This window comes from Chenopodium quinoa, unplaced genomic scaffold (genome assembly GCF_001683475.1).
Source record: "Chenopodium quinoa cultivar QQ74 unplaced genomic scaffold, ASM168347v1, whole genome shotgun sequence".
NCBI classification, from domain to species: domain Eukaryota; kingdom Viridiplantae; phylum Streptophyta; class Magnoliopsida; order Caryophyllales; family Amaranthaceae; genus Chenopodium; species Chenopodium quinoa.
Window position 1 is genome coordinate 7,466,281 of NW_018743574.1, and position 23,236 is coordinate 7,489,516.

The following is a 23,236-nucleotide window of genomic DNA, read 5'->3' on the forward strand; positions in this document are numbered from 1 at the left end:
TCCTATGGACGGTTTACAAGTTCCTTATAAACTTGTTGGCGACTCTTTTGCTCTATCTTCTTCCCTTTTGGACGCCACCGTACTTTAGTGTATGATCACAGTGGGGTTCAAGCAAGTGGGATTTTTAAAGGCTTGAAATTATTCCCTACAGAGGGATAATACTTTCACTTTACCCCACCCCACCTTGACCAAATTTGAGAAGGGGAAGCCTTCTTACACATTTGCACTTGACGGTCAAGGTGAGGTGCAACCACCTTACCCTTCACCCCAACCCCATCAATCACCAATTGACCACTCACCTCCTCACCATTCACCACACTATCCACCACCTCCACCCTTTACATACGATATCCCCACTTCCTCTACCAACTACAACATAGACCCTAACGCCCCTTATGACTTCTCGGCTTTTAGGAGCCAATTGGGTAGGATTGAGACGGGGCAAGGGAGAGTTATGTGGACTATTCATCGGTACTTATGTGGACTATTCATCGGTCTATGGCTATGGGACCGATGCTCCTTTTGGTGGGCTTGGGGGAATGTAGACCCTAACTATTTTGCAGGTGGTTCGGGTTATGGAGGTGGTGGTTCGAGCCATGGAGGGGTCGGTCCCAGCCATGGTGGTGGCGGCTATTCGAGGATGGATGAGGATGAGGAGTAGGTTACACTCCCAAGTCAATGAGGGCATTGCTTGATTTGGCTTGGGGGGGTAATCTTTCGCTTGGTAACTCTCTTTCCTTTCTCTCTATTTACTTGCTTTCTAGTGTAGTTTTTTATTGCTTTCTTTATATATAAAAATACAAAAAAAAATTGAAAAATAAAAAAAATCCAAAAATATGTTCCAATGAATTATAAATTATGCTTCCCTGTGCCCCATACTTGAGAAAAATTGTTTTGATTCTTGGTATTTGATGATAGGCATTGTGGATTAGTTGATCATGATTTGATGTTTGATTGCTTTGAAACCTTAACATGCGTCAATCTTGCCCAACTACTTGAGAATATAGTGCTTGACTAGTTGATTTGGTAAGGAATGTGTGATAGTTCCGTAGTTCCTGGTATGTCAATGAATTTGAGTATTGGTTTGCAACTACTAGTAATATTTATATGATTCATTATTATGCACATTGTGGAGGACGAAGGCATTTGTTCTTTTAGGTAGCCTTCAGACATTGTAGAATACATTTGTTCCCTTCTTGCTACCCATGTTGTTGCCTTGGCCTTTTGTTGTTTATTAGCCGCATTACAAGCCTATTTTGCCCCATTGGTTACTAGTCCCAAGCTTGGCTTGGGGGAGCTATTAGTGAGTGAGGTGAGGGAGTTTGTAGTGTGCTTATTATTTGCACAATTTGGGTTCATTGTTTAAGAAGTTGTTTTGTTGTTATTCATGTTTATTTTTGATGAGTTTGAGAGTTATATTTTCTTGAAAAAATAAAGCATGATATTATGAAGAAAAAAAAGAGAAGTTCAAAGAAAAAAATGTGAAAAAAATAATTGAACTTCGAAGGAAAAAAAATGTTCAAATGTTCTAGTTGGAGGGTGATCAAAAGAAAAATAATTCAGAGCTTCATTGAAAAAAATCAAGTTTGGAAATAAAGTTTGTTTATTCACTCTATTTCTTCATTATTATATTCTTATGAGTGAAATTGTAAGAGTTGGGATTATTTATTATGATTGGAGTATATTTGGTTGATGTTAGAGTTGGTTATGTAGGAGATGTATGATCACTATTTATTTTGATCATGGGTTTTATTATGATATGAATCCTTTAAGCATAGCTTTACTCTCACTTATTTCCAAATTTATCCTACCCTTTACCCTAGCCTTACATTACAAGCTTTAAAGACCTTCCGACCTTTGTGCATAGAATTGTAAATGTGAAAGTGTTGTTTATCAATACAAGTTATGACTTGGCATATTTCGAGTCGACTAGTAGGATGAGCGTTCAATGTTTTTATACACACGAGAGTGTGAGTTGGGAGGGCATTGTTCACATTAAAGGGGTTGGTTGGAGAGAGATCGAGTACATTCTTTACTCGCCACATAAATGAGAGTCGAGTGTGTGAGCACTAGTCTTGAATTCTATATGCTCTTGTGGTTTGCTCTACTTGACAATTGTTGGGGAGGAAGGGTGATTAGATGAATAAGATTGATTGATGTTGAAACATGTTCATTAATTTTACCTTGAATCGTTGGTTCTTGATTTGATTAATGGGGTGAAGTATGTTTTATATGTTCATTGATGAGCTCTTTGCTTAGGGACAAGCAAAAGTTTGGCTTGGGGGAGTTTGATGTGTCCATTTTATATAGTATTTTACCCCCGTCCCTTGGTCATAATTAGTAGTGTTTTTGGCTCTTTAGAGCCACTTCTATTACTAATATGTGTTTTCTAGTGTTTTCGTAGTTTTGGTTGAGTTTTGCAGGGAATTGCACCTTTGGAGCATTTTCCCGGGATTTTTATGAAGCAACTACGAGCATTGGAGGAGCACGACCGTCGTTGAAGCCCAAGGCCGGCTAGAGCCATCGAGCCAGTGATTAAGAGCTCGGTATTTGGAATACCGAGGTTTGGACCGAGTATTCAAGACCCGAAGAGGAGATCCGGATTGGGCCGAGGAGTCGAGCCCAATCGGAAGTCCAAAGCCTTGGCCCAAGGCGCGGCCGATCGTGCGAGGCTTAGCACAATCGGGCGGTACTGCTGAGAAGAGTGTGCTAGCAAAAAGGCGGGCCCGATCGGGCGGCCCTTCGCCCGATCGGGCGCGTGTTTTTCCTAGGGTCTAATTAGTTTAGTTTTAATTCGTGTTTTAGGAAAGGTTTAAATACAATTTGTACGGAATTATTAGTTACTCCTTCTCTTATACCTTCTCGCTTAGACTTTCTCTGACTACTGAGTTTTCTCTCTCTTAATCTCTCTCTAAACCTTTGTTCTTAATTCATTCATTAATTCCAGATTTATTTTGGTAACGATTTCTCTTCCTTTAATCTTAGTTATTTATTTTATTCCTTTCATCATGATTTATTTTATTACTTTGATTAGTTTAGTCTTTAATATGGGTGAGTAGTTTAATTTCTAGGGTTTATGGGGATCTAATAAATAATATGAAGAGGTAAATTATTGTTGTTGATTATCAATGCTAGATTAGTTTCCTATTGATTGATTTAATGCTCTGTGACTAGATTAGGCCTATCTTTTATGCATGAGTTTGACAATATTGATTCAAGAATCGAGAGATGAGAATTAGTGTTTAGGTCTAGTTTCAATAGGCAAGTTAATTTATAAATGGTTAAGTCAAGAATCGAGAGATGAGATTTAATACCGGTAAATTAATTGTGTGATTGTAATACGTAGCGAAAGCCCTTTACAATCTGGTTAATTGATGCATTGATGATTGACTATTATTGATTGTTGGTATTGCATGATAATTTCTTATTGGATTGTTTTAATGTTTTACAATTGCGGCTTGTAAAAGTATAGCAATATTAAATTGATGAATCGAGCAGATGTTAATTTGATATTAAAGGCTATTTTCAATAAGAACTTAGATCTAGTAAATTGCGAGAGCCTGTTAGATCTATGTTGATTAATAAATTGCGAGAGCCTGTTAATCATGTTATTTATGCAATGTCAATGATTGATTACTATGTTTTACCCTGGAGTATTATTTATTGGTGAACCTATGCCCTAGATCCCTTTATATATCGTTTTCTCCCTACTCTTATTCTTTATAGTTTAGGTTCATACTTAATTATAAATATTGGTTACTTAAATAATTTAGATTATAATATTTAATTAGGAGTAAAAAGACTAGTTTTCCTGTGGAGACCGACCCTACTTCCCTATCTACCTTAGTGATTTAGGTAATTATTTTTGATTAGGGGATACGACTTTACCCTGTCACCATCCCTTCAAAATTGGAGAGATTTGGAGGGAAAATGGAGTTCTATCATTTCCTCCACTTTCCCTTCCTTCCCCTTCCTCCTATTTCCCTCCCTTCCATTTCCCTTCTAATTTGTTATCCAAACATAGCATAAAGACATTTTTCTGTAGAATAACAATTAAATCCGGAGACGCAAGTAACTTTCTAGCATAGTCTGAAAGAATAAAGGGATTAAATGAACTTAACATGTGGTACTCTTAAAGGACGCATATTACTAACCTCAGAAAATCAAGAGTTGTGAGGAAATTACTGAGGTAGAAATATGGCAATCTTACCACCTGCGCGTGGAAAAAGAAGTAGTTACACTGTCATAGACATAGAATTACAGATAATGCCTAAACCTTTCTGCTATACATTACACACTCCAAACATCCAATGAGGTCAATTAGCAAATCAGCCTAGGAGCTAAGAGCATACTAGTGCAAACATGATTATGTGCAGTACTACATCGTGGAGTTGAAGAAGATATTTCAGAATCCATAACTTCCAAAGCCTACCACTGACCGTACTAACAAAAACCACATCTCAGTAAGCTGGTCCTGAATTCGACGGAAAAAATCCTGAATCTTCAAGTTAATCTGAATCCTCCAATCTATCCAAATCAATAAAACCATCTATACCACCTACTATTTGAACTGCGTTCCTTCTCAGTTGGAGCTAATGTGATTCTTTCAGCATGAGCCACAGCCCATCTGCTAAATTCAGGAGAAGAAACCAACTCTTCCAATCCTTTTTTTGTGCATTCTTTGGTCACTGATTTCAGCTCATCAGCAGAAAATTTCCTCCTCTGCGGGGTGTTATGATAAGTAGAATAGAAGGTGTCAGATTCTGTAGGAGGGGGAGGAGTTTTCTTTGACGGCCCTGAAGAAAAAACAGGAAAATGTGCGCTGAATACAGACACTACACAGTACAGGTTTCAAGGTTCCACATGCCAAAAAAATTTATTGGTGCAAACCTTTGACATTAGGATATGAGGCAGCCTGCATGGTGCATTTGGATGGAGGGCTGAGGAACATATCTTGAGAATTTTGGAAATTGCCAACATGCTCTGCATATTTATCAACAATCGGGGATGAATCATGATCCCTTGATTTCTGATGACTTCTTGCAACAGATTTCTGAAATTTCCTGCATATATTAACACAGTAAACCAAATTATATATCTACGTAGTATATGAAGTTGAATAATATAATCCATTTATGCTTTAAGCACTACCAGTTTGCCACCGCCCACCCTCAGAAAGGAATGGCAGAGAAGAGTCAGAAGACAACAATACAACATGTCTACTCTGGAAATTCCAGAGTCAAAATATCAATGCTATAGATGGTAGAGCTTAAATTACATGATTATTTTGATTAGAAACAAGTTTCACTGAAGCCGAAAACAGCCGAAAACATAAAAACCTCTTGGTCTTACCTGTAAAGTCTACGTAGCAATCTAGGTCTGGCAAATTTGCGCAAAATTGATGATATGAAAATAGCAGATACCAATGCTTCTGCTGCCAGCAGAGGATCCAAAGAGCACTGGAAGTTGACATAAGCTCATCAAAATCTATGAATTTTTTCTGGCTCAAAGGTGAATCATAAAAGAAATAAAAAGAAAAACATCATCATTTCAGAACTCTGGATAGTACCTGCAAGATCATAACAGCACCCAGTATCCGGATTGACCAGGCCACAAACTGAGATACATTAGTATCGATCAAGCCTTCTTCAGTAAGAACCAACTTGCGGACAACCCAAAAGCCCAACCATGCTCCAGCAAGTGAAATAAAAACCAACAAGAATATTGCCAGCTGCAGGCCATTTGTAGATGCATTAGCATATTAATGTTTCTTTTATTTTGATAGAGAAGAATATCCTTTGACCTATCATTATAAAACAGATAAGGCAAGCGAATGACCTTTATGTGTGTGCACGCGCATGTGTGCGTCACAGGGGGGGTTTGGGGGGGGGGGGGGAGGGCTGGCAAAAACTATTTGCATTGATGTCTTGTAAGGTTTAAGGTCATAATTTGAGGACACAGCAAAAAGATGGTAACATGAAATATACCTATTTTAGAGAAAAAGTCAACCAAATACCTAACATGCATTCATTAAATTCATTATCATTCATATTTCATATTCATGTCTCTACATCATAAACAGTACTCAAGGTCATCAAAGATATCAAAGATGATACACGTGTTTATTGGAGGATTGTTGCCATAAAAATTCACAAGTGCCATCCCATGCCCATTTACACACTAGCTTCATTTTCATTCTAAACCAAAAAAGTCATCAAGTATGAACACTAGCCAATGAAAGGTCTATAAGGTATACTTTGAAAAGAAGGAAATATTGTGAAGAACCCCAAAAAAGTTGGGGATCTTTAAAATATACCCCCATTAACTTATTTTTTTTAATTAAACCTCCAAGGTTTCTTAAATAGTTCAACTAGCACCACCAAACTAACAGACTAGTTAAAATTTAAGTCTTCTAGACCCAACTTATACTTCAATTTAATTGACATCACTTCCTTCTTTGCAATCTTCTATCTCTTCTACAATTGTCATCTTTAGAGCTGTCAAAAGTTGACCCGACCCGAGATACCGACTCAAACCCGATTATTAACCGAACCATCTGAACCCGAAAAAAATGGTGTCCCAAACCCGACCTGAAACCAACTCTATACCCGAGTTGACCCGAGTATATGAGACCCGAACCCGAACATGAACTCACCTGGAGATGACCCGACCCAAATGTAACCCGTAAATTATTGACCTGAACTGAACTCGACTTGAACCGAAATTGACCCAAACCCGTCAAAAAAAGAATTTAACCCGACTTGTCACTAACCTGAATTCAACCCGACCCGACCCGACCCGTTCCTAACCCAACCTGTTACAAACCCGACCCGGAATCAACCCGACTTGTTATTAGACAAAAAATTCAACCCAATTTGTTACTAACCCGACTCGAAATCAACACAACTTGTTATTGACCCGACCTAAATTCAACCCAAATTGTTCCTGACCCGATTTCAACTCACCTTAAATGCAATTTGGACCACCTTATTATTGTTGATCAACGGAGACCGAGTCAGTCCAGGTCAGCAAAAGAAAGAAGTATCATCCTCAAATTTAAGAGTTAAATATAGTATATATTTGTTGTATGGTCAAAGGAGAAAATTATCTTCCTAAATTATAGACTATAATTCCCTAATATGTTGCCATATAAATTATAGTCAAAGGAAATAATTAGCTTGACAAAAATAATAATTATCTATACATAGTTAGTTGGACCCGAAAATAACCCGACCAGATTGTAACATGAAAATTATTGACTTGAACAAAACCCGACTTGAATCCGAGTACGACCCGACTTGGAAATGACCCAACCGAATTATAACCCGCAAATAATTGACTTGAACCGAACCCGAATTGAACCCGAGAATGACCCGACCTGATTATAACCCGCAAGTTATCGACTTAAACCAAACCCGACTCAAACCCAAAAATGACCCGACCAAATTCTAACCTGCAAATTATTGACTTGAACTTAACCCGACTTGAAACTGAGAATTACCCTAACCCGTTTTAACCCGACCTATTGTTCAACCGACCTGAATGTAACCCGACCTAAACCCAACCCAAACCTGATAATAAGTATGACCCAGCGTGACCCGATTCAAGCATGATCCAACCAAAACACGACCCGCATAGGTTATGGAATTAATTCGAATTAACCCGAACCGAGTTGACCCAACCCACTCTTACCGACCCAAAACCAACCCATTTACCCGAATTGACAGCACTACTAGAAACCTCCAAAATTTCTAAAAAAGCGTGGATATTAGTCTTCAATTTTGAAATTTTTTGAATGTTTTAACCCGGAAATTAAAATTGCCGAAATGTTTACCATGGTCCCTAATACCATTCGGGAGTCCAATTGACTGGGTGGAACCATCCAAATTTGCCTTGAAACGACCAATTTACCGGTTTACAACTTGCACCAACTTCATTAACTCAAGCCTACCACGAACATTTATGACAACATATAATGATCATATATTGATCCAAAAAGCATTATATGACCCCGAGATGTATCCCCTAAAATCTCAATGCTTTTCGACACCAGGCCCCAAAACATTCGAAATTTCTCAAAAACCGTGGATATTAGCCTTTAATTTTGGAATTTTTTGACTTTTTTCGACCGGATAAAAAAATTGCCGAAATGTTTACCATGGTCCCTAATACCCTCCAGGAGTCCAACTGGGTAGGTGCAACCATCCAATTTGCCTTTAAACGACCAATTTATCGGTTTACAACTTGCACCATTTTATTAATTCAAGCCTACCACGAACACTTATGACTACAAATAATGATCATATATAGTTCCAAACTTCTTTATATGACCCCGAGATGTATCCCCTAAAATCTAAAGGCTATTCGACACCTGGCTCTGAAACCTCCAAAATATTTCAAAAAGCGTGGATATAGCTTTTAATTTTGAAATTTTTTACTTTTTTTAGCCCGAAAATAAAAATTTACGAAATGTTTACCATGGTCCCTAATACCCTATGGGAGTCCAATTGGATGGGTGAAATCATCAAATAAGTCTTTAAACGACCAATTTACTGGTTAACAACTTGCACCGATTTAATTAATTGAAGCCTACCGCGAACATTCATGACAACATATAATGATCATATATAGTTCTAAACGGCATTATATGACCCTGAGATGTATTACCTAAAACCTCATTGCTTTTCGACACTAGACCTCGTAACCTTCGAAATGTCTAAAAAAAACGTGAATATTAGCCTTCAATTTTGAAAAATTTTGACTTTTTTTTTTACCGTAATTAAAAATAACCGAAATGCTTATCATGGTCCCTAATACTCTTTGGGAGTCCAATTGGGTAGATAGAACCATCCAATTCGTCTTTAAACAGTCAATTTACCGATTTACAACTTGCACTGATTTTATTAACTCAAACCTACCACGAAGATTTATGACAACATATAATGAACATATATGGTTCCATACATCATTATATGAACCCGAGATGTATACCCAAAAATCTAAATGCTTTTCGACACAGGGGCTCCGAGACCTCCAAAATTTTTCAAAAAGCGTGGATATAGTCTTTAATTTTGAAATTTTTTTACTTTTTTCGCCCGAGAATAAAATTTCCAAAATATTTACCATAGTCCCTATTATCCTTCAGGGTTCTAATTCAGTGGGTGAAACCATAAAATTTGCCTTTAAATGGCCAATTTACCGACCGATTTCATTAATTGAAGCCTACCACGAACATTTATGACAACATATAATGATCATATATGGTTTTAAACGACATTATATGACCCCGAGAAGTATTCCTTAAAATCTCATTAATTTTTTACACAAGGCCCTGAAACCTTCGAAATGTTTAAAAAAATGTGGATATTAGCCTTCGATTTTAAAAAATTTTGACTTTTTCACCCGGATATAAAAATTGCCGAAATATTTACCATGGTCCCTAATACCCTCCGGGAGTTCAATTGGGTGTGTGGAACTATCAAATTCGTCTTTAAACGGCCAATTTACCGATTTACAACTTGTACCGATTTCATTAACTCAAGCCTACCACGATAATTTATGACAACATTAATTGAACATATATAGTTCCAAACTGCATTATAGGAACCCGAAATATATCCCCTAAAATCTAAAGGCTTTTCAACACCAGGATCCGAAACCTCCAAAATTTTTCAAAAAGCGTGGATATAGACTTTATTGTTGGAAATTTTTTATTTTTTTTCGCCCGAAAATAAAAAAATCTGAAATATCATGAACCCTATTATCCTCCAGACTCCAATTGGGTGGGTTGAACCATCAAATTTACCTTTAAACGGCAAATTAACGGTTTACAACCCGCACCGATTTCAATAATTGAAGCCAACCACGAACATTTATGACAACATATAATAATCATAAATGGTTTTAAACGTCATTACATGACCCCGAGATGTATTCCCTAAAATCTCATTGCTTTTCAACACTAGACCACGAAACCTTCGAAATGTCTAAAAAAACGTGGATGCCTTCAATTTTGGAAATTTTTTACTTTTTTTGGCCCGGTAATAAAAATTGCCCAAATGTTTACCATGGTCCCTAATACCATGCGGATGTCCAATTAAGTGGGTGGAACTATAACATTTGCCTTTAAACGGCCAATTTACCGGTTCAGAACTTGTACCGATTTCATTAATTGATGCGTACCACGAACATTTATGAAAACATATTATAATCATATATGGTTCTAAACGGCATTATATGACCCTGAGAAACATACTCTAAAATCTCATTGATTTTAGACAAATGCCCCAAAACCTTTAAAATGTCTTAAAAAACGTGGATATTAGCCTTCAATTTTGAATATTTTTAACATTTTTTCGCCCGAAAATAAAAATTGCCGAAATGTTTACCATGGTCCCTAATACCCTCCGGGAGTCCAATTGGGAGGGTGGAACCATCCAATTCGTCTTTAAACGGCCAATTTACCGATTTACAACTTCCACCGATTTCATTAACTCAAGCCTACCACGAAGATTTATGACAACATATATTAAATATATATAGTTTCAAACTGCATTATATGAACCCGAGATTTATCCCCTTAAATCTAAAGGCTTTTCGACACTGGCATATGAAACCTCCAAAATTTATCAAAAAGTGTGGATATAGCCTTTATTGTTGGAATTTTTTTATTTATTTTCGCCAGAAAATAAATATTTCCGAAATGTTTACCATGGTCTCTAATATCCTCCGAGAGTCCAATTGGGTGGGTGGAACCATCAAACTTGCCTTTAGACGGCCAATTAACTCGTTTACAACTTGCAACGATTTCATTAATTGAAGCCTACAACGAACATTTAGGACAACATATAATGATCATAAATGGTTCTAAACGGCATTACATGACCCCGAGATGTATGCCCTAAAATCTCATTGCTTTTCGACACCAGGCCCCGAAACCTTCGAAATGTCTAAAAAAACGTGGAATTAACCTTCAATTTTGAAAATTTATGACTTTTTTTCCCGGAAATAAAAATTGCCGAAAAGTTTATCATGGTTCTTAATACCCTCCAAGAGTCCAATTAGGTAAGTTGAACCCTCCAATTCGTCTTTAAACGGCCAATTTACCGATTCACAACTTGCACCGATTTCATTAACTCAAGCCTATCACGAAGATTTATGACAGCAAATAATGATCATATATGTATCTAAACGGCATTATATGACCCCGAGATGTATTCTCTAAAATCACATTGCTTTTCGACACAGGGCCCCGAAACCTTCGACATGTATAAAAAAACGTGGATATTAGCTTTCAATTTTGAAATTTTTTTACTTTTTTTGGCCCGGTAATAAAAATTGCCCAAACGTTTATAATGGTCCCTAATACCATGCGGGTGTCTAATTAAGTGGGTGGAAGTGTGGAACCATCAAATTTGCCTTTAAACGGTCAATTTACCGGTTTACAACTTGCACTGATTTCATTAATTGAAGGCTACCACGAACATATATGACAACATATAATGATCATATATGGTTCTAAATAGGGCTGGCAAAACATGACCCGACCCGAAAACACGACCCGAACCCGACCTGAAAATAGCGGGTTAGGGTTGAGGTTTTCGACCCGAAAACTTAAATGGGTCGACACGAACCCGACCTGAAATTTAAATGGGTTAGGTTAAGGTTGAAAATCTCAACCCGAAAATGACTCATATAACCCGAAAAAAATTCAGATCATCATAAAAAAGCTTACAAAAAACATTTAGCCCAGCCAAAAATGAAATGAGCCCACCTAAATACCTAATAATAACAAAAACCCTAAACTACTCACTTTCTTTTCACTTTCATCCGCCGTTTCTCCTCCATTCTCTCTCTTCTCTAGAGTATTCTCTTTCTTAAATCCCTAAAATCCTCTCCAACCTTTTTCAAACCCTAAATTCCTCTTCCATCCTTGAATCTTTTCATCTATCTACGCTTCTTGCTAAATGTACGCCTTCTTCTCGGTCTCCTTCATAAATTCAAGATATTTTTTTGTTTTATTTATTTGTTTCTAATTAGTACGTTTTAATCTTGCTAAAATAAAGCATTTCATGCTAATTATGGTTGTTGATTTATGTTGAATTTTTATTCCGTTATTCGGCTGTAGATTTGTTGTTGCTATTTGTGTTAATTTTTGTTTTACATGTTTATATACGAAGTTATTATGCTAATTTGTGGTAATTTGGTGTATTTATACGATTTTACATGTTTAACGCGGTTTAATTCTCTAAGAATGTTGTTTTTTGTGCGAAGTTGTCTACTTGTTTGATAATTAATGATCTGCATGTTTGTGTTGATAATTACATCAGTTTTGGTGTTAAATAATGGTGGTGTTATATTTTAATTGCAGCAAGTTGCAGCCACTCAGAAGATTCATTTCACTACAGAGGATGGGCAAATTAAAGAGGATTAAAGATTGCACTTAAAATAACTATAGTTTGAAATCCATTTTGTAATTCGTTAAGTAGACTTGGTTTGTAAATTGTAATCCATTAAATACTTTACTTAGGCTATTTTGTTTGGGATTTAATAGTTGTTTTGCTATAGAATTTAAAAATGCAATTGAATGAACACAACAATATAATGTTAATCAAGTTGGTTCGAATAAATTAAATTGATTTAAACCTAAAAAAAACTTTTGGGTCAAATCAGGTCATTTTCAGGTTGACCCGAACTCGAAAATATCAGGTTCAAGTTGTGTTTTTCAACCCAAAAACTTAAATGGATCAGGTTCGGGTTGGGGGTCAGCTGCCCCGAAAGTAGCTGACCCGAACACGAACCCGACCTGATCTGTTTGACACCCCTAGTTCTAAACGGCATTATATGACCCCGAGAAGTATTCCCTAAAATCTCATTGATTTTCGACACAAGGCCCTGAAACCTTCAAAATGTCTAAAAAAATGTGGATATTAGCCTTCAATTTTGAAAATTTTTGACTTTTTCGCCCGGATATAAAAATTGCCGAAATGTTTACCAAGGTCCCTAATACCCTCCAGGAGTTCAATTGGGTGTGTGGAATCATCAAATTCGTCTTTAAACGACCAATTTACCGATTTACAACTTGCACCGATTTCATTAACTTAAGTCTAGCACGAAGATTTATGACAACATATATTGAACATATATAGTTCCAAACTGCATTATATGAACCCATGATGTATCCCCTAAAATCTAAAGGCTTTTCGACACCGGGATCCGAAACCTCCAAAAATTTTCAAAAAGTGTAGATAATAGCCTTTTATTGTTGGATTTTTTTTTTACTTTTTTTTGCCTGAAAATAAAAATTTCCGAAATGTTTAGCATGAACCCTATTATCCTCTAGGAGTCCAATTGGGTGGGTGGAACCATCAAATTTGCCTTTAAACGGCCAGTTAACGGTTTACAACTTGCACTGATTTCATTAATTGAAGCCAACCACGAACATTTATGACAACATATAATGATCATAAATGGTTTTAAACGTCATTACATGACCCCGATATGTATTCCCTAAAATCTCATTGCTTTTCGATACCAAGCCCCGAAACCTTCGGAATGTCTAACAAAAACATGGATATTAGCCTTCAATTTTAAAAAATTTTGACTTTTTTTCTCCCGAATAAGCTCTCTACCCCGTTGTTATTGCTTTAACACTTGTGTGTTGTTTAAGCCATTATAGATATTGTGTTTACCTTGTTTTAAAGCATCCCCACCAAACCAAGAGACCCTCAAAAGACGCCTTCATCTAGTCGGTTCCGCTTCCGCTTGTGCCTGCTTCGAAGTATTAGCCGTCACAAGTCTTAAAGCAATAACCTCTCAAGTTTTACAGCAATAACCTCTACTGCCGTTGGAGTAAAAGAGAGAAAGAGAGTGAGACGCAGAAGAGGAGGAGAGAGAAACTAAACAACTCATCAATGGCGAAGCGTCTCACTTACCGTAAACGCCATAGCTATGCCACCAAATCCAACCAACATCACATCGTCAAAACCCCTGTTTACCGGACTACAAAGAAGAGAGCTAGTGGTCCAAAGTGCCCTATTACTGGAAAGAGAATTCAAGGAATTCCTCATTTGAGGCCTACTGAGTATAAGAGAAGTCGATTGCCCAAAACAGGCGTACTGTCAACCGTCCATATGGAGGTGTTCTATCATGCGTGAAAGAATCATCCGAAGAGAAGAAGATCGTGAAGAAGGTATTGAAGATTCAGAAGACTAAAGAAAAGGCTTCCAAGAACTGCTCTGAAATTTTTTTGTCTTAGTTTCCTCAGAAGAAATTTTGTTTTTAAGAGGGTGAATGATTAATGAAATCTTAAGCCTTCTACCAAGTGTTGCTTTGCTCTTATGCTTGTTTGTTGTTAGACCTCTATCGATATTGTGTCTTACTTGCATAATAGCTTCCCTCAAAACCAACTTGATGCACTAAGAACTCATGGTTCGGACCTGCTTGTGCCCGCCTTAAATTATCGGCCGTCACAAGTCCCGACCACCCGCACTCCGTCACCCAAATTGACACGAGTGCTCCTTTGATTTAATTGCCCGCTTGTGTTGCTTCGTGCTCACAAGCCCCTCTTCCGCTCAAGGCTAGCGTTCTTGCCGCCAGAAGGCTAGAGCGCGCCGCACGTTCGGGGTCCAAACTCCCCGGGCGCGACAGTTGAATAAAAATTGTCGAAATATTTACCATGGTCCCTAATACCCTCCAGGAGTCCAATTGGTTAGGTGGAACCATCCAATTAGTCTTTAAATGGCCAATTTACCGATTTACAATTTGCACCGATTTCAATCACTCAAGCCTACCACGAAGATTTAACATATAATGATCATATATGTATCTAAACGGCATTATATGACCCCGAGATGTATTCTCTAAAGTCTCATTTCTTTTCAACAGCAGACCTCGAAACCTACAAAATGTCTAAAAAAACGTGGATATTAGCCTTCAATTTTGGAAATTTTTAACTTTTTTTTGCCAGAAAATAAAATTTGCTGAAATGTTTACCATGGTCCCTAATACCCTCTAGGTGTCCAATTTGGTTAATGGAACCATCCAATTCATCTATTAACGGCCAATTTTCCGATTTACAACTTGCACCGATTTCTTCAACTCAAGCCTATCACGAAGATTTATAACAACTTATAATGAACATATATGTTTCCAAACGGCATTATATGAACCCGAGATGTATCCCCTAAAATCTAAAGGATTTTTGACACCGGGATTCGAAACCTCCAAAATTTTTCAAAAAGCGTGGATATAGCTTTTAAGCGTGGATATAAAAATTTTCAAAATGTTTAACATGGTCCCTAATATCCTCCGGGAGTCTAATTGGGGTGGGTGAAACCATCCAATTTGCCTTTAAACGGCCAATTTATTAGTTTACAACTTGCACCGATTTCAATAACTTAATCCTACCACGAACATTTATGGCAACATATAATGATTATATATGATTCCAAATGGCATTATATGCACCCGAGATAAATCTCTTAAATTTTCAAGGATTTTCGACACCGGGCCTCGAAATCTCCATAATTTCTCAAAAAGCATGGACCTTAGCCTTCAATTTTGGAATATTTTGACTTTTTTTCGCCCTTAATCATAAATTGCCGAAATGTTTACCGTGGTCCCTAATATCTTCCGCGAGTTCAATTGTTTGGGTGGAACCATCCAATTTGCCTTTAAACGGCCAATTTACCGGTTTACAACTTACACCAATTTCATTAATTGAAACCTACCACGAACATTTATGACAACATATAATGATCATATATGGTTCCAAACGGCATTATATGACCACCAAGATGTATTCCCTAAAATCTCAAGACTTTGTGACACCAGGCTCCGAAACTTCCAAAATTTCTCAAAAAGCGTGGACTAAAGCCTTCAATTTTGGAAATTTTTAACTTTTTTTATCGCCCGGGATAAAAATTGGCGAAATGTTTATCATGGTCCCTAATATCCTTCGGGAGTCCAATAAGGTGGGTGGAACCATCCTATTTGCCTTTAAACGGCCTATAACCCGGTTTACAACTTGCACCGATTACCGGTTTATAATGGCCAATAATATTAACTTGCACTGAACCCGACTTGAACTGAAATTGACCCAAACCCGTTTTAACCCGTCAAAACCCGAATTTAACCCGACCTGTTACTAACCTGACCTGAATTCAACCCGACCCGTTCCTAACCTGACCTAAATTCAACCCGACCCGTTCCCAACCTGTAACAAACCCGACCCGAAATCAACCCAACTTGTTATTGACTTGACCCAAATTAAACCCGACTTGTGATTGACCCGACCCATATTTTACCGGACCTATTAATTACACGACCCAAAAATTCAATCCGATCTATTACTAACTCGACTCGAAATTAATACTACTTGTTATTAACCCGACTTATTCCTTACCCAAATTATTCCTTACCCGATTTCAAATCACCTTCAATGCAATTTAGACCACCTTATTATTGTTGATCAAAGCATTTCGTCTAGGGAGCATCATCCTCAAATTTAAGAGTTAAATATAGTATACATTTGTTGTATGGTCAAAGGAGATAATTATCTTCCTAAATTATAGACTATAGTTCCCTAGTATATTGTCATATATATTATAGTCAAAGGAAATAATTAGCTTGATAAAAATGATAATTATCTATTTATAGTTAGTTGAACCCGAATATGACCTAACTTGGAAATGACCCAACCTGATTGTAACCTGCAAATTATTGACTTGAACATAACCCGACTTGAGTTCGAGAATGACCTGACTTTGAAATGACCCATCCTGATTATAACCCGCAAATTATTGACTTGAACCGAACCCGACTTGAACCTGAGAATGACCCGACTTGAAAATGACCCGACCTTATTATAATCCGCAAAATATTGACTTGAATCGAATCCGACTCAAACCCGAGAATGACCTAATTCTAACCCGCAAATTATTGACTTGAACCGAACCCAACTCGAACCCAAGAATTACCCTAACCCGTGAAAACCCGAATTAAACCCGACTTATTGTTCACCCGACATGTTATTAACCCGACCTAAACCCGACCCAAACCCGATAAGAAGTATGAACCGACGTGACCCGACTCAAGCATGACTCAACCCAAACCCGACCCGCATAGGTTATGGAATTAATCCGAATTGACCCAACCCGAGTTGACCCGACCCACTCTTACTCGACCCAAACCCGACTTGTTTACCCGAATTGACAACTCTAGTCGTATTTCATTCTTCAAGAATCAGAGAAAAGAAAGCAAATTTCCCGAGCAATCAGGCGATGTTGAGGGCTTTTTTTTTTTTAAAGCCGATTAAATCCAGTAAGTTGTTGCAACAGAAATTACTCAAATTAGTTTTAATAAATTCAATACACGACTATAATAAGAGTAATTTTAGTTTAAAAGACATAAAATGTGATTTTAAGGAACTAGAACACCATAGCCAGCTTAAAAGGCAGACATAAATCACATAATGTCATATTCAGTCTAAGACTGTAAGATAGAGAAAATATTACCATGATGATACTAGTGTGAAACAAATAAAAACAACCACAAAGATATGATGCAAATCCAAATTTCTTACAAGCTGTACTCTTCAAAATAAATTACATAGGACTTACATACAGGATTGTACATGTCCTCGCTGATACCCATCTCCACAAGCATTGAACGCAGCAAACGTGGCACATAGCTTAGGAGAAAAGATCCAACGCCAATCTAGATATAAAAAAGTATATACAATCTGAGAGAGGATTACTATGAGACAATTATCACAGCAAACAATAAGATGATACTCACGAAAGACGAGTATATAAAAATAGCAATAGAATTTCCACGACCAGTAGGAAGAAGCTTCATTCCCTGCCAAAATTCATAACAATAAACACACAAAGAATCAGTAGCTAATAAAGGACCTTACAAAATAATTATGGTAATAAGGCTTCTTAAGGAAACCACAAAGGGGTTTGCGCAATATAAGGAATTGAACTAAATATATGCCACAAGAACTTTCAGTAAAACAGACACTGGAAATCAGCAAGAAATTTTACAAACTACAGGTTACATGCAAGAAAATCAATAATTACCTGGAAAAGAACAAGTAGTACCACAAGGATGATCCCAACAGCCATAGCACTGCTATAGTAAAATATCAAAGAGTCACTGAATGTGGGAGCCAGTGTAAGCAATAACGTACCCAGGACTAGAAACACAACGCGATATGCAGAGAAATCTGAAAAACAGATATAAAACAAGATTAACTATTGTCTAACTCTAACATAGTAAATCTTCAAAAATATTTGACAAAGTTGGATATTCTCAAACAAAAGTGCATTTTACCCTAAGTCGGATATTCTCAAACAAAAGTGCATTTTACCCTAGTACACAAAAACTTCTGAAAATGACCCAGCTTCATCGTTATTGAACAATTCACTTACGAAACCATCATTAATTGATTATTAATATTATCAGTATTGACACATAAATGAGTGCCAGTACATGGATGAAAAGTTGAAAATCTGTCAATAAATGGACCCAAGCGTCGATTTTTTTATTTTTCTTGGGGGGGAGGGGGTAGGGGGTGACAGGCCGGCGACAACATGGGAGTATTAAATTGGGATAAAGTCGGTATTTCTTGTGTAGCCGTGGGTGGCTTATTAACAGGATGTTCAAATAATAATAATAAATCATCAAAAAAGAGTAGGATAAACAAAGATATAGTGAAATACCACCATCCAGGCTCCAGTAAATGCAGCTCTGTGCTAGGAGATATTGGAGGTTAAAAGAAAAGTTTTCATACTACCCACAAAACATCTGAAGTTAGATTTTCGTATCCATATATTGTCACCTACTAAGGAAAGAGCATAAGGAAGACAACATGTCGAGTAATCTGACATGGGCGAAATCAAAGTCAGAAAAAGTAACTGAAACTAACTAAAGGTAGCAAAAGGCAAACTTTCAAACCCGAAAGGTAACATACAACATAGCATGCCCCAAAGCCCCTCCCTCCCCCAACCACCACCAAAACCAATTATGATAATATAAGCCATCCGCGATTGGTATCAATAAATTAGCAAGAATGACCTGCTATGCAAGGATCAACAACACAGTTTACCTTCTTGTAGGGTCAACTCCAATGTTCCCAAAGATGAATTAGCCATCCTTATATCTATGAGTTTGTTGTCAAAGGGTGACATCCGTTGAGCCCATGAACCCTTTGAAACCTTTTGCCACTGACTCGGGGAACACATTCCTACCCCAAGAGACAAATTTCTGCAAAAGAAACATAATTTTTACTTTAGTTGTAAGAGCCACAAATCCATTGATTCCATACAGGTTATTTGCTTAAGTATGACTACTATCAAATTTTAATTCAAATCAGGCAAAAAGATTGTCCTATCAAAATGTCTGATGCAATTTTCACATAATTTAAAAGGTTACTTATATTACTATTATAAACTAATATGTGGGGTTAGTCATTAGTGTAGAATACAATGTTCTTACACATATGACAAATGCGTCTCTTATAAAGCTGGTTTTTCCAAATAAGAAGATTGGTGCAGAGAAAGCGTCTATCTTAAGATTTGTCCCTGCAAACATATAATGGTCAATTTGGCAAGACAGTGTTGCTAGTTTACTTTGCTCAAATTCTTTGGCTTAACTGAAATAAACCATCCTGGATGAATACCTTTACTTCAGCCGAAGGCTATACAATGTATATGTCTGAGTAGTTAATCTATTCAACTTTTTTGCACCTATAGCTTATCCCCTTCAACCAAAAATTTCTTTGAAATTTGTCTCCATACAATAACTAAAGCCACATTTTTCTTGAAAATTTTAACTCAAAACCTAAAGTCAAATGGCTCATACTTCTCAAGGATCGAGAGGAAGATTCTACACAACTTAAATGTAAACAGTTTGCAACTTCTTTATCCCAATCAATTAAAATGTCCTATCACATGCAACAGGGATGCAATTTCAGCTAAGAAAAAAATATTCATAACTTCATAAGTGGAAGCTCTTTTATTCAGTTATTGGCAGTACCAACTCAGGAGTCAGGAAGTTGCCATAACCATATTCAGAGACAGAGACCACATGATTGCTTACCTGTGGAAACAGATCTCAAAATTTGGTCGGCGAAGACTAAAATTTAGGTGCAAAACTTTCACTGTCACAGAATGGGAAAATTGTTTGAGATTCTTCATCCTTGACAAGCCATATACATGCACCCTTTCAGCAACGTTGACATGGAGTTTAGAGCCAGGTGAATTTTTCACAAGCAAACTTGGGATTATCTGCAATGCAGTAGATTGACCAACAACTGCATATTTAAAGGTAGACTAAACAGTCAATACATGAGTTGAATACATTTCCATGGTCATGAGATTACTTCCCAAATTCAAATACATATAAAAAAGCAACTATGCAACTGGGGCAATTATTTTCATGAACATGCTCCACAGTTGTCGGTCCAAAAAATTGAAGAATATAAGCATGTTATACATAGTTGAGACATGTATAACAGAAATTTATTACTACCTCCGTTTTTTTTAGATGTATTACTTTTAATGTCACGGACTCCTAGGCAATTTTTAGAAATGAAAGAGAAAAAAAGTGGACTCATGTGATATGAGAGAGATGAAGAGAATTTATTAACTAAAAAGGAAAGTGAAGCATCTAAATTGAAACTTTCAAATATAGAGAGTGATGCATCTAAAAAAAGAGAGGAAGTAGTGGATATATAATTAACTAAAGTGGTAATTGGACCAGGCCATCAGTGACATAAGAATTAGGCCACATATTAAGGGGTTTTACCCTTTAATTCTTTATTAGACAGGGGCATTATAGGGTCAAGTAATAATGGTCACTATAGGGTTTTTAATGACAACCAATTGATATTGCTTTTTTTGTGGTAAATAGCCCAATGACAGAAACTTGGAAGTTTCAGGACACCCTTTACCCCTCTCTCTCTCTCTCTCTTCCCCCTCTTTCCTCTCTTCTCTTTCTCTTGTATGGTAGCAATTTCTCTCTCTCCGTTGTACTCTAATTACCTTAGGCCATGCATTTAAAAGATACGGAGTATATAATATTGGTTTCCCATCTTTTAATTTGATTATTATATGACCTAATTACTAGTTAAGCTCCCCAATATTTTGCCAGCAGCTCTTTTGCTTAGTCAACCTTTGGTTTCTCACTGCTCCTCTCTTCATCTTCCTTTTGGTTCTAGTAAAACGAAACCTAAAGTAATTAAAAGTTACTAAACAATACTTTTATTTAAATTGCTCTGACCCACTACCGACCCTTATTCGACTGACATAAGCCCTGATCCGGCCCTGATCAGCATGATCCTGACCCTATCTTAACCCACTAACAATTTTGAATAGCCTCTATTGACCCATCTAGCCCTCTATTGACCCGCCTCTGTAGCAACCTGCATAAAGCTGCCCCGACCTGTCCAATAACCAGACCCACCTAGAACGAGCAAAGGTTCAATTATAATGACAGGTGAAGCTTTAAAATTGCACAAGACCTAGATATTAGGGAGGATATCTTAGATTCATAAGCCCCTTCACCCTCATCTCAATTCAATGTATCTAACTTCTTCCCACTTCAATTCGCATGATAAAGTAAACCCTTAATATAATTAACCGCCCAATTTCCCCCAAAATTATCTTAATTTCAAAAAAAAAAAAACTCATCGATATAAGAACCCCGAATTACATAAATAAGGAATTAGGGTTTTCTACGACGAAAAATCCACCACGAAAAGGAGAAAATTATACAAAAAGAAGAAGAAATGATTAAATGAGAAGAAAACCCTAGAATTTGGTGAAAAAAAATTGAGGGGTGAATAAAAAGAGAGAAAGTACCTAAAGCAAGTTCGTCGGCGGAGACAAAGGAAGATGAAGTAATTGCGATGAAGAGAAGGAGGACGACGCCGGTAGCCATGATTACAGATGGGCAGCTTCAGTGTCGGAAGTTCTCTCTCGAGACCGAAGGCGGGACTCTTGTAACTTGAAAATTGTGGGAATTTTGGAAGATCATTCCTCTTATATGTTGGGTGGAAATTTCGGAAAAATCCACTAGTCTTGAACTCTTGAAGTAGTTGTAAATTTTATTGAAGCATTGGTTAATCTATAACCCTTCTAAAAGCCCCAAGCACCAAGACTGTAGCAATTTTACTGTTCCTTATGAACAGAAAATTGACGGTTTTGCCCTCCCTGCACCTTAGCACCCTTCTCTGGTTGACCAAGTTGACTGGGCTATTTCGGTCTTTTTGCTTTTACATTGCATGTGCTCTCAGCGGGCTGACGCGTGGCTATTTCTCTTTCTTTGTCGGTGTTCTGCAACTTACTCTCTCTCTTTCTTTCCTGCTTTCTTTTCTGATTAGCTATGTCTTCTTTCCTTTCCTTTGTTTTTATATAGCTAAAGTATTTCCTTTTCGTTTTTCCTTTTTCTTTCTTAGTAGATTAATTGTTGTTTTTTTATTGTGTATGGGTGTTGCAGCGGTTGTGTCGATGGCGCAATTTCAAGGAGCTGGTGGTGGTGTAGTTGCGCGATTTCGAGGAGCTGATGGTGGTGTAGTTGCGTACTTAGTATTTAAATACCTATTTTAGGATTATATTTGACGCCCTTGCCCTTAGCCCATGAACTTGATCGGAAAAGAATACAGCAGCTTCTGAGGTAAGATTTTTCTTTTTCAAATACCTATTTTAGGGTTCATCATTAATTTTATTGTCAATTTAGTGTTCTTCTAAGCTTGATCATTTCTGATTTTATTTTTGGGGGGGATTTTGTAGGAAACCCATATGTTCAAGATTGAATTAAAGAAGATATTCTTGATTGAGTTGTCAATGTATGTGCCAAGGTGAGTTCATTCGAATCTAATTTAAATGTTATATTATTTGCTTTTGTCATGTAAATATGCGATCTTAAAGTGTTCGATGAATTGCTTAAATGAACATAGATTGTGGGTATTTTCTCATTTAATCTAGGGGTTTTAGAGTTTTCATATGACCCTTAATTATGTGCAGGTGATTGATGATATAAATCTAGGGCTCATCGCCAATTTACTTGGTGTTTGAGCTCTCCATTAAATTCTAGCTTCTCCTCCATCGAAGGGTAGTTTTGAGGTAATAACTAGCTTTTTGGTCTAATTATCAGTTCTTTTTAATCACTGAATATGAATTTCACATTTTAGGTTTATTTTGTTTTAGGGAAAAATTCATTTCTGACT

General features: G+C 37.0%; 1 protein-coding gene and 1 pseudogene across 1 annotated transcript; one reads left to right on the top strand and one right to left on the bottom strand.

Annotated features, from left to right (window-relative positions):
- Positions 1–4,090: 4,090 nt before the first annotated feature.
- On the bottom strand, positions 4,091–22,108 carry LOC110682444. The gene is made up of 10 exons (XM_021858788.1): positions 21,870–22,108; positions 20,107–20,320; positions 19,115–19,272; positions 18,087–18,232; positions 17,800–17,862; positions 17,626–17,718; positions 5,570–5,731; positions 5,353–5,459; positions 4,891–5,063; positions 4,091–4,796 (listed from the first exon to the last, which is right to left on the bottom strand). The coding sequence occupies exons 1-10, from the start codon at positions 21,946–21,948 to the stop codon at positions 4,537–4,539; spliced, it is 1,455 nt and encodes a 484-aa protein (XP_021714480.1). The 5' UTR covers positions 21,949–22,108; the 3' UTR covers positions 4,091–4,536.
- LOC110682446 lies at positions 13,173–14,653 on the top strand (annotated as a pseudogene).
- Positions 22,109–23,236: the final 1,128 nt, after the last annotated feature.

Coding starts and splice junctions, on each gene's coding strand:
- LOC110682444 (XM_021858788.1), bottom strand. CDS start 21,948: ATGGCTACCGGCGTCGTCCTCCTTCTCTTCATCGCAATTACTTCATCT. Junction 20,321..21,869: donor CGCCGACGAACTTGCTTTAG/GTACTTTCTCTC, acceptor TTAAATATGCAG/TTGTTGGTCAATCTACTGCA. Junction 17,863..18,086: donor TACTACTTGTTCTTTTCCAG/GTAATTATTGAT, acceptor GAATTTTGGCAG/GGAATGAAGCTTCTTCCTAC.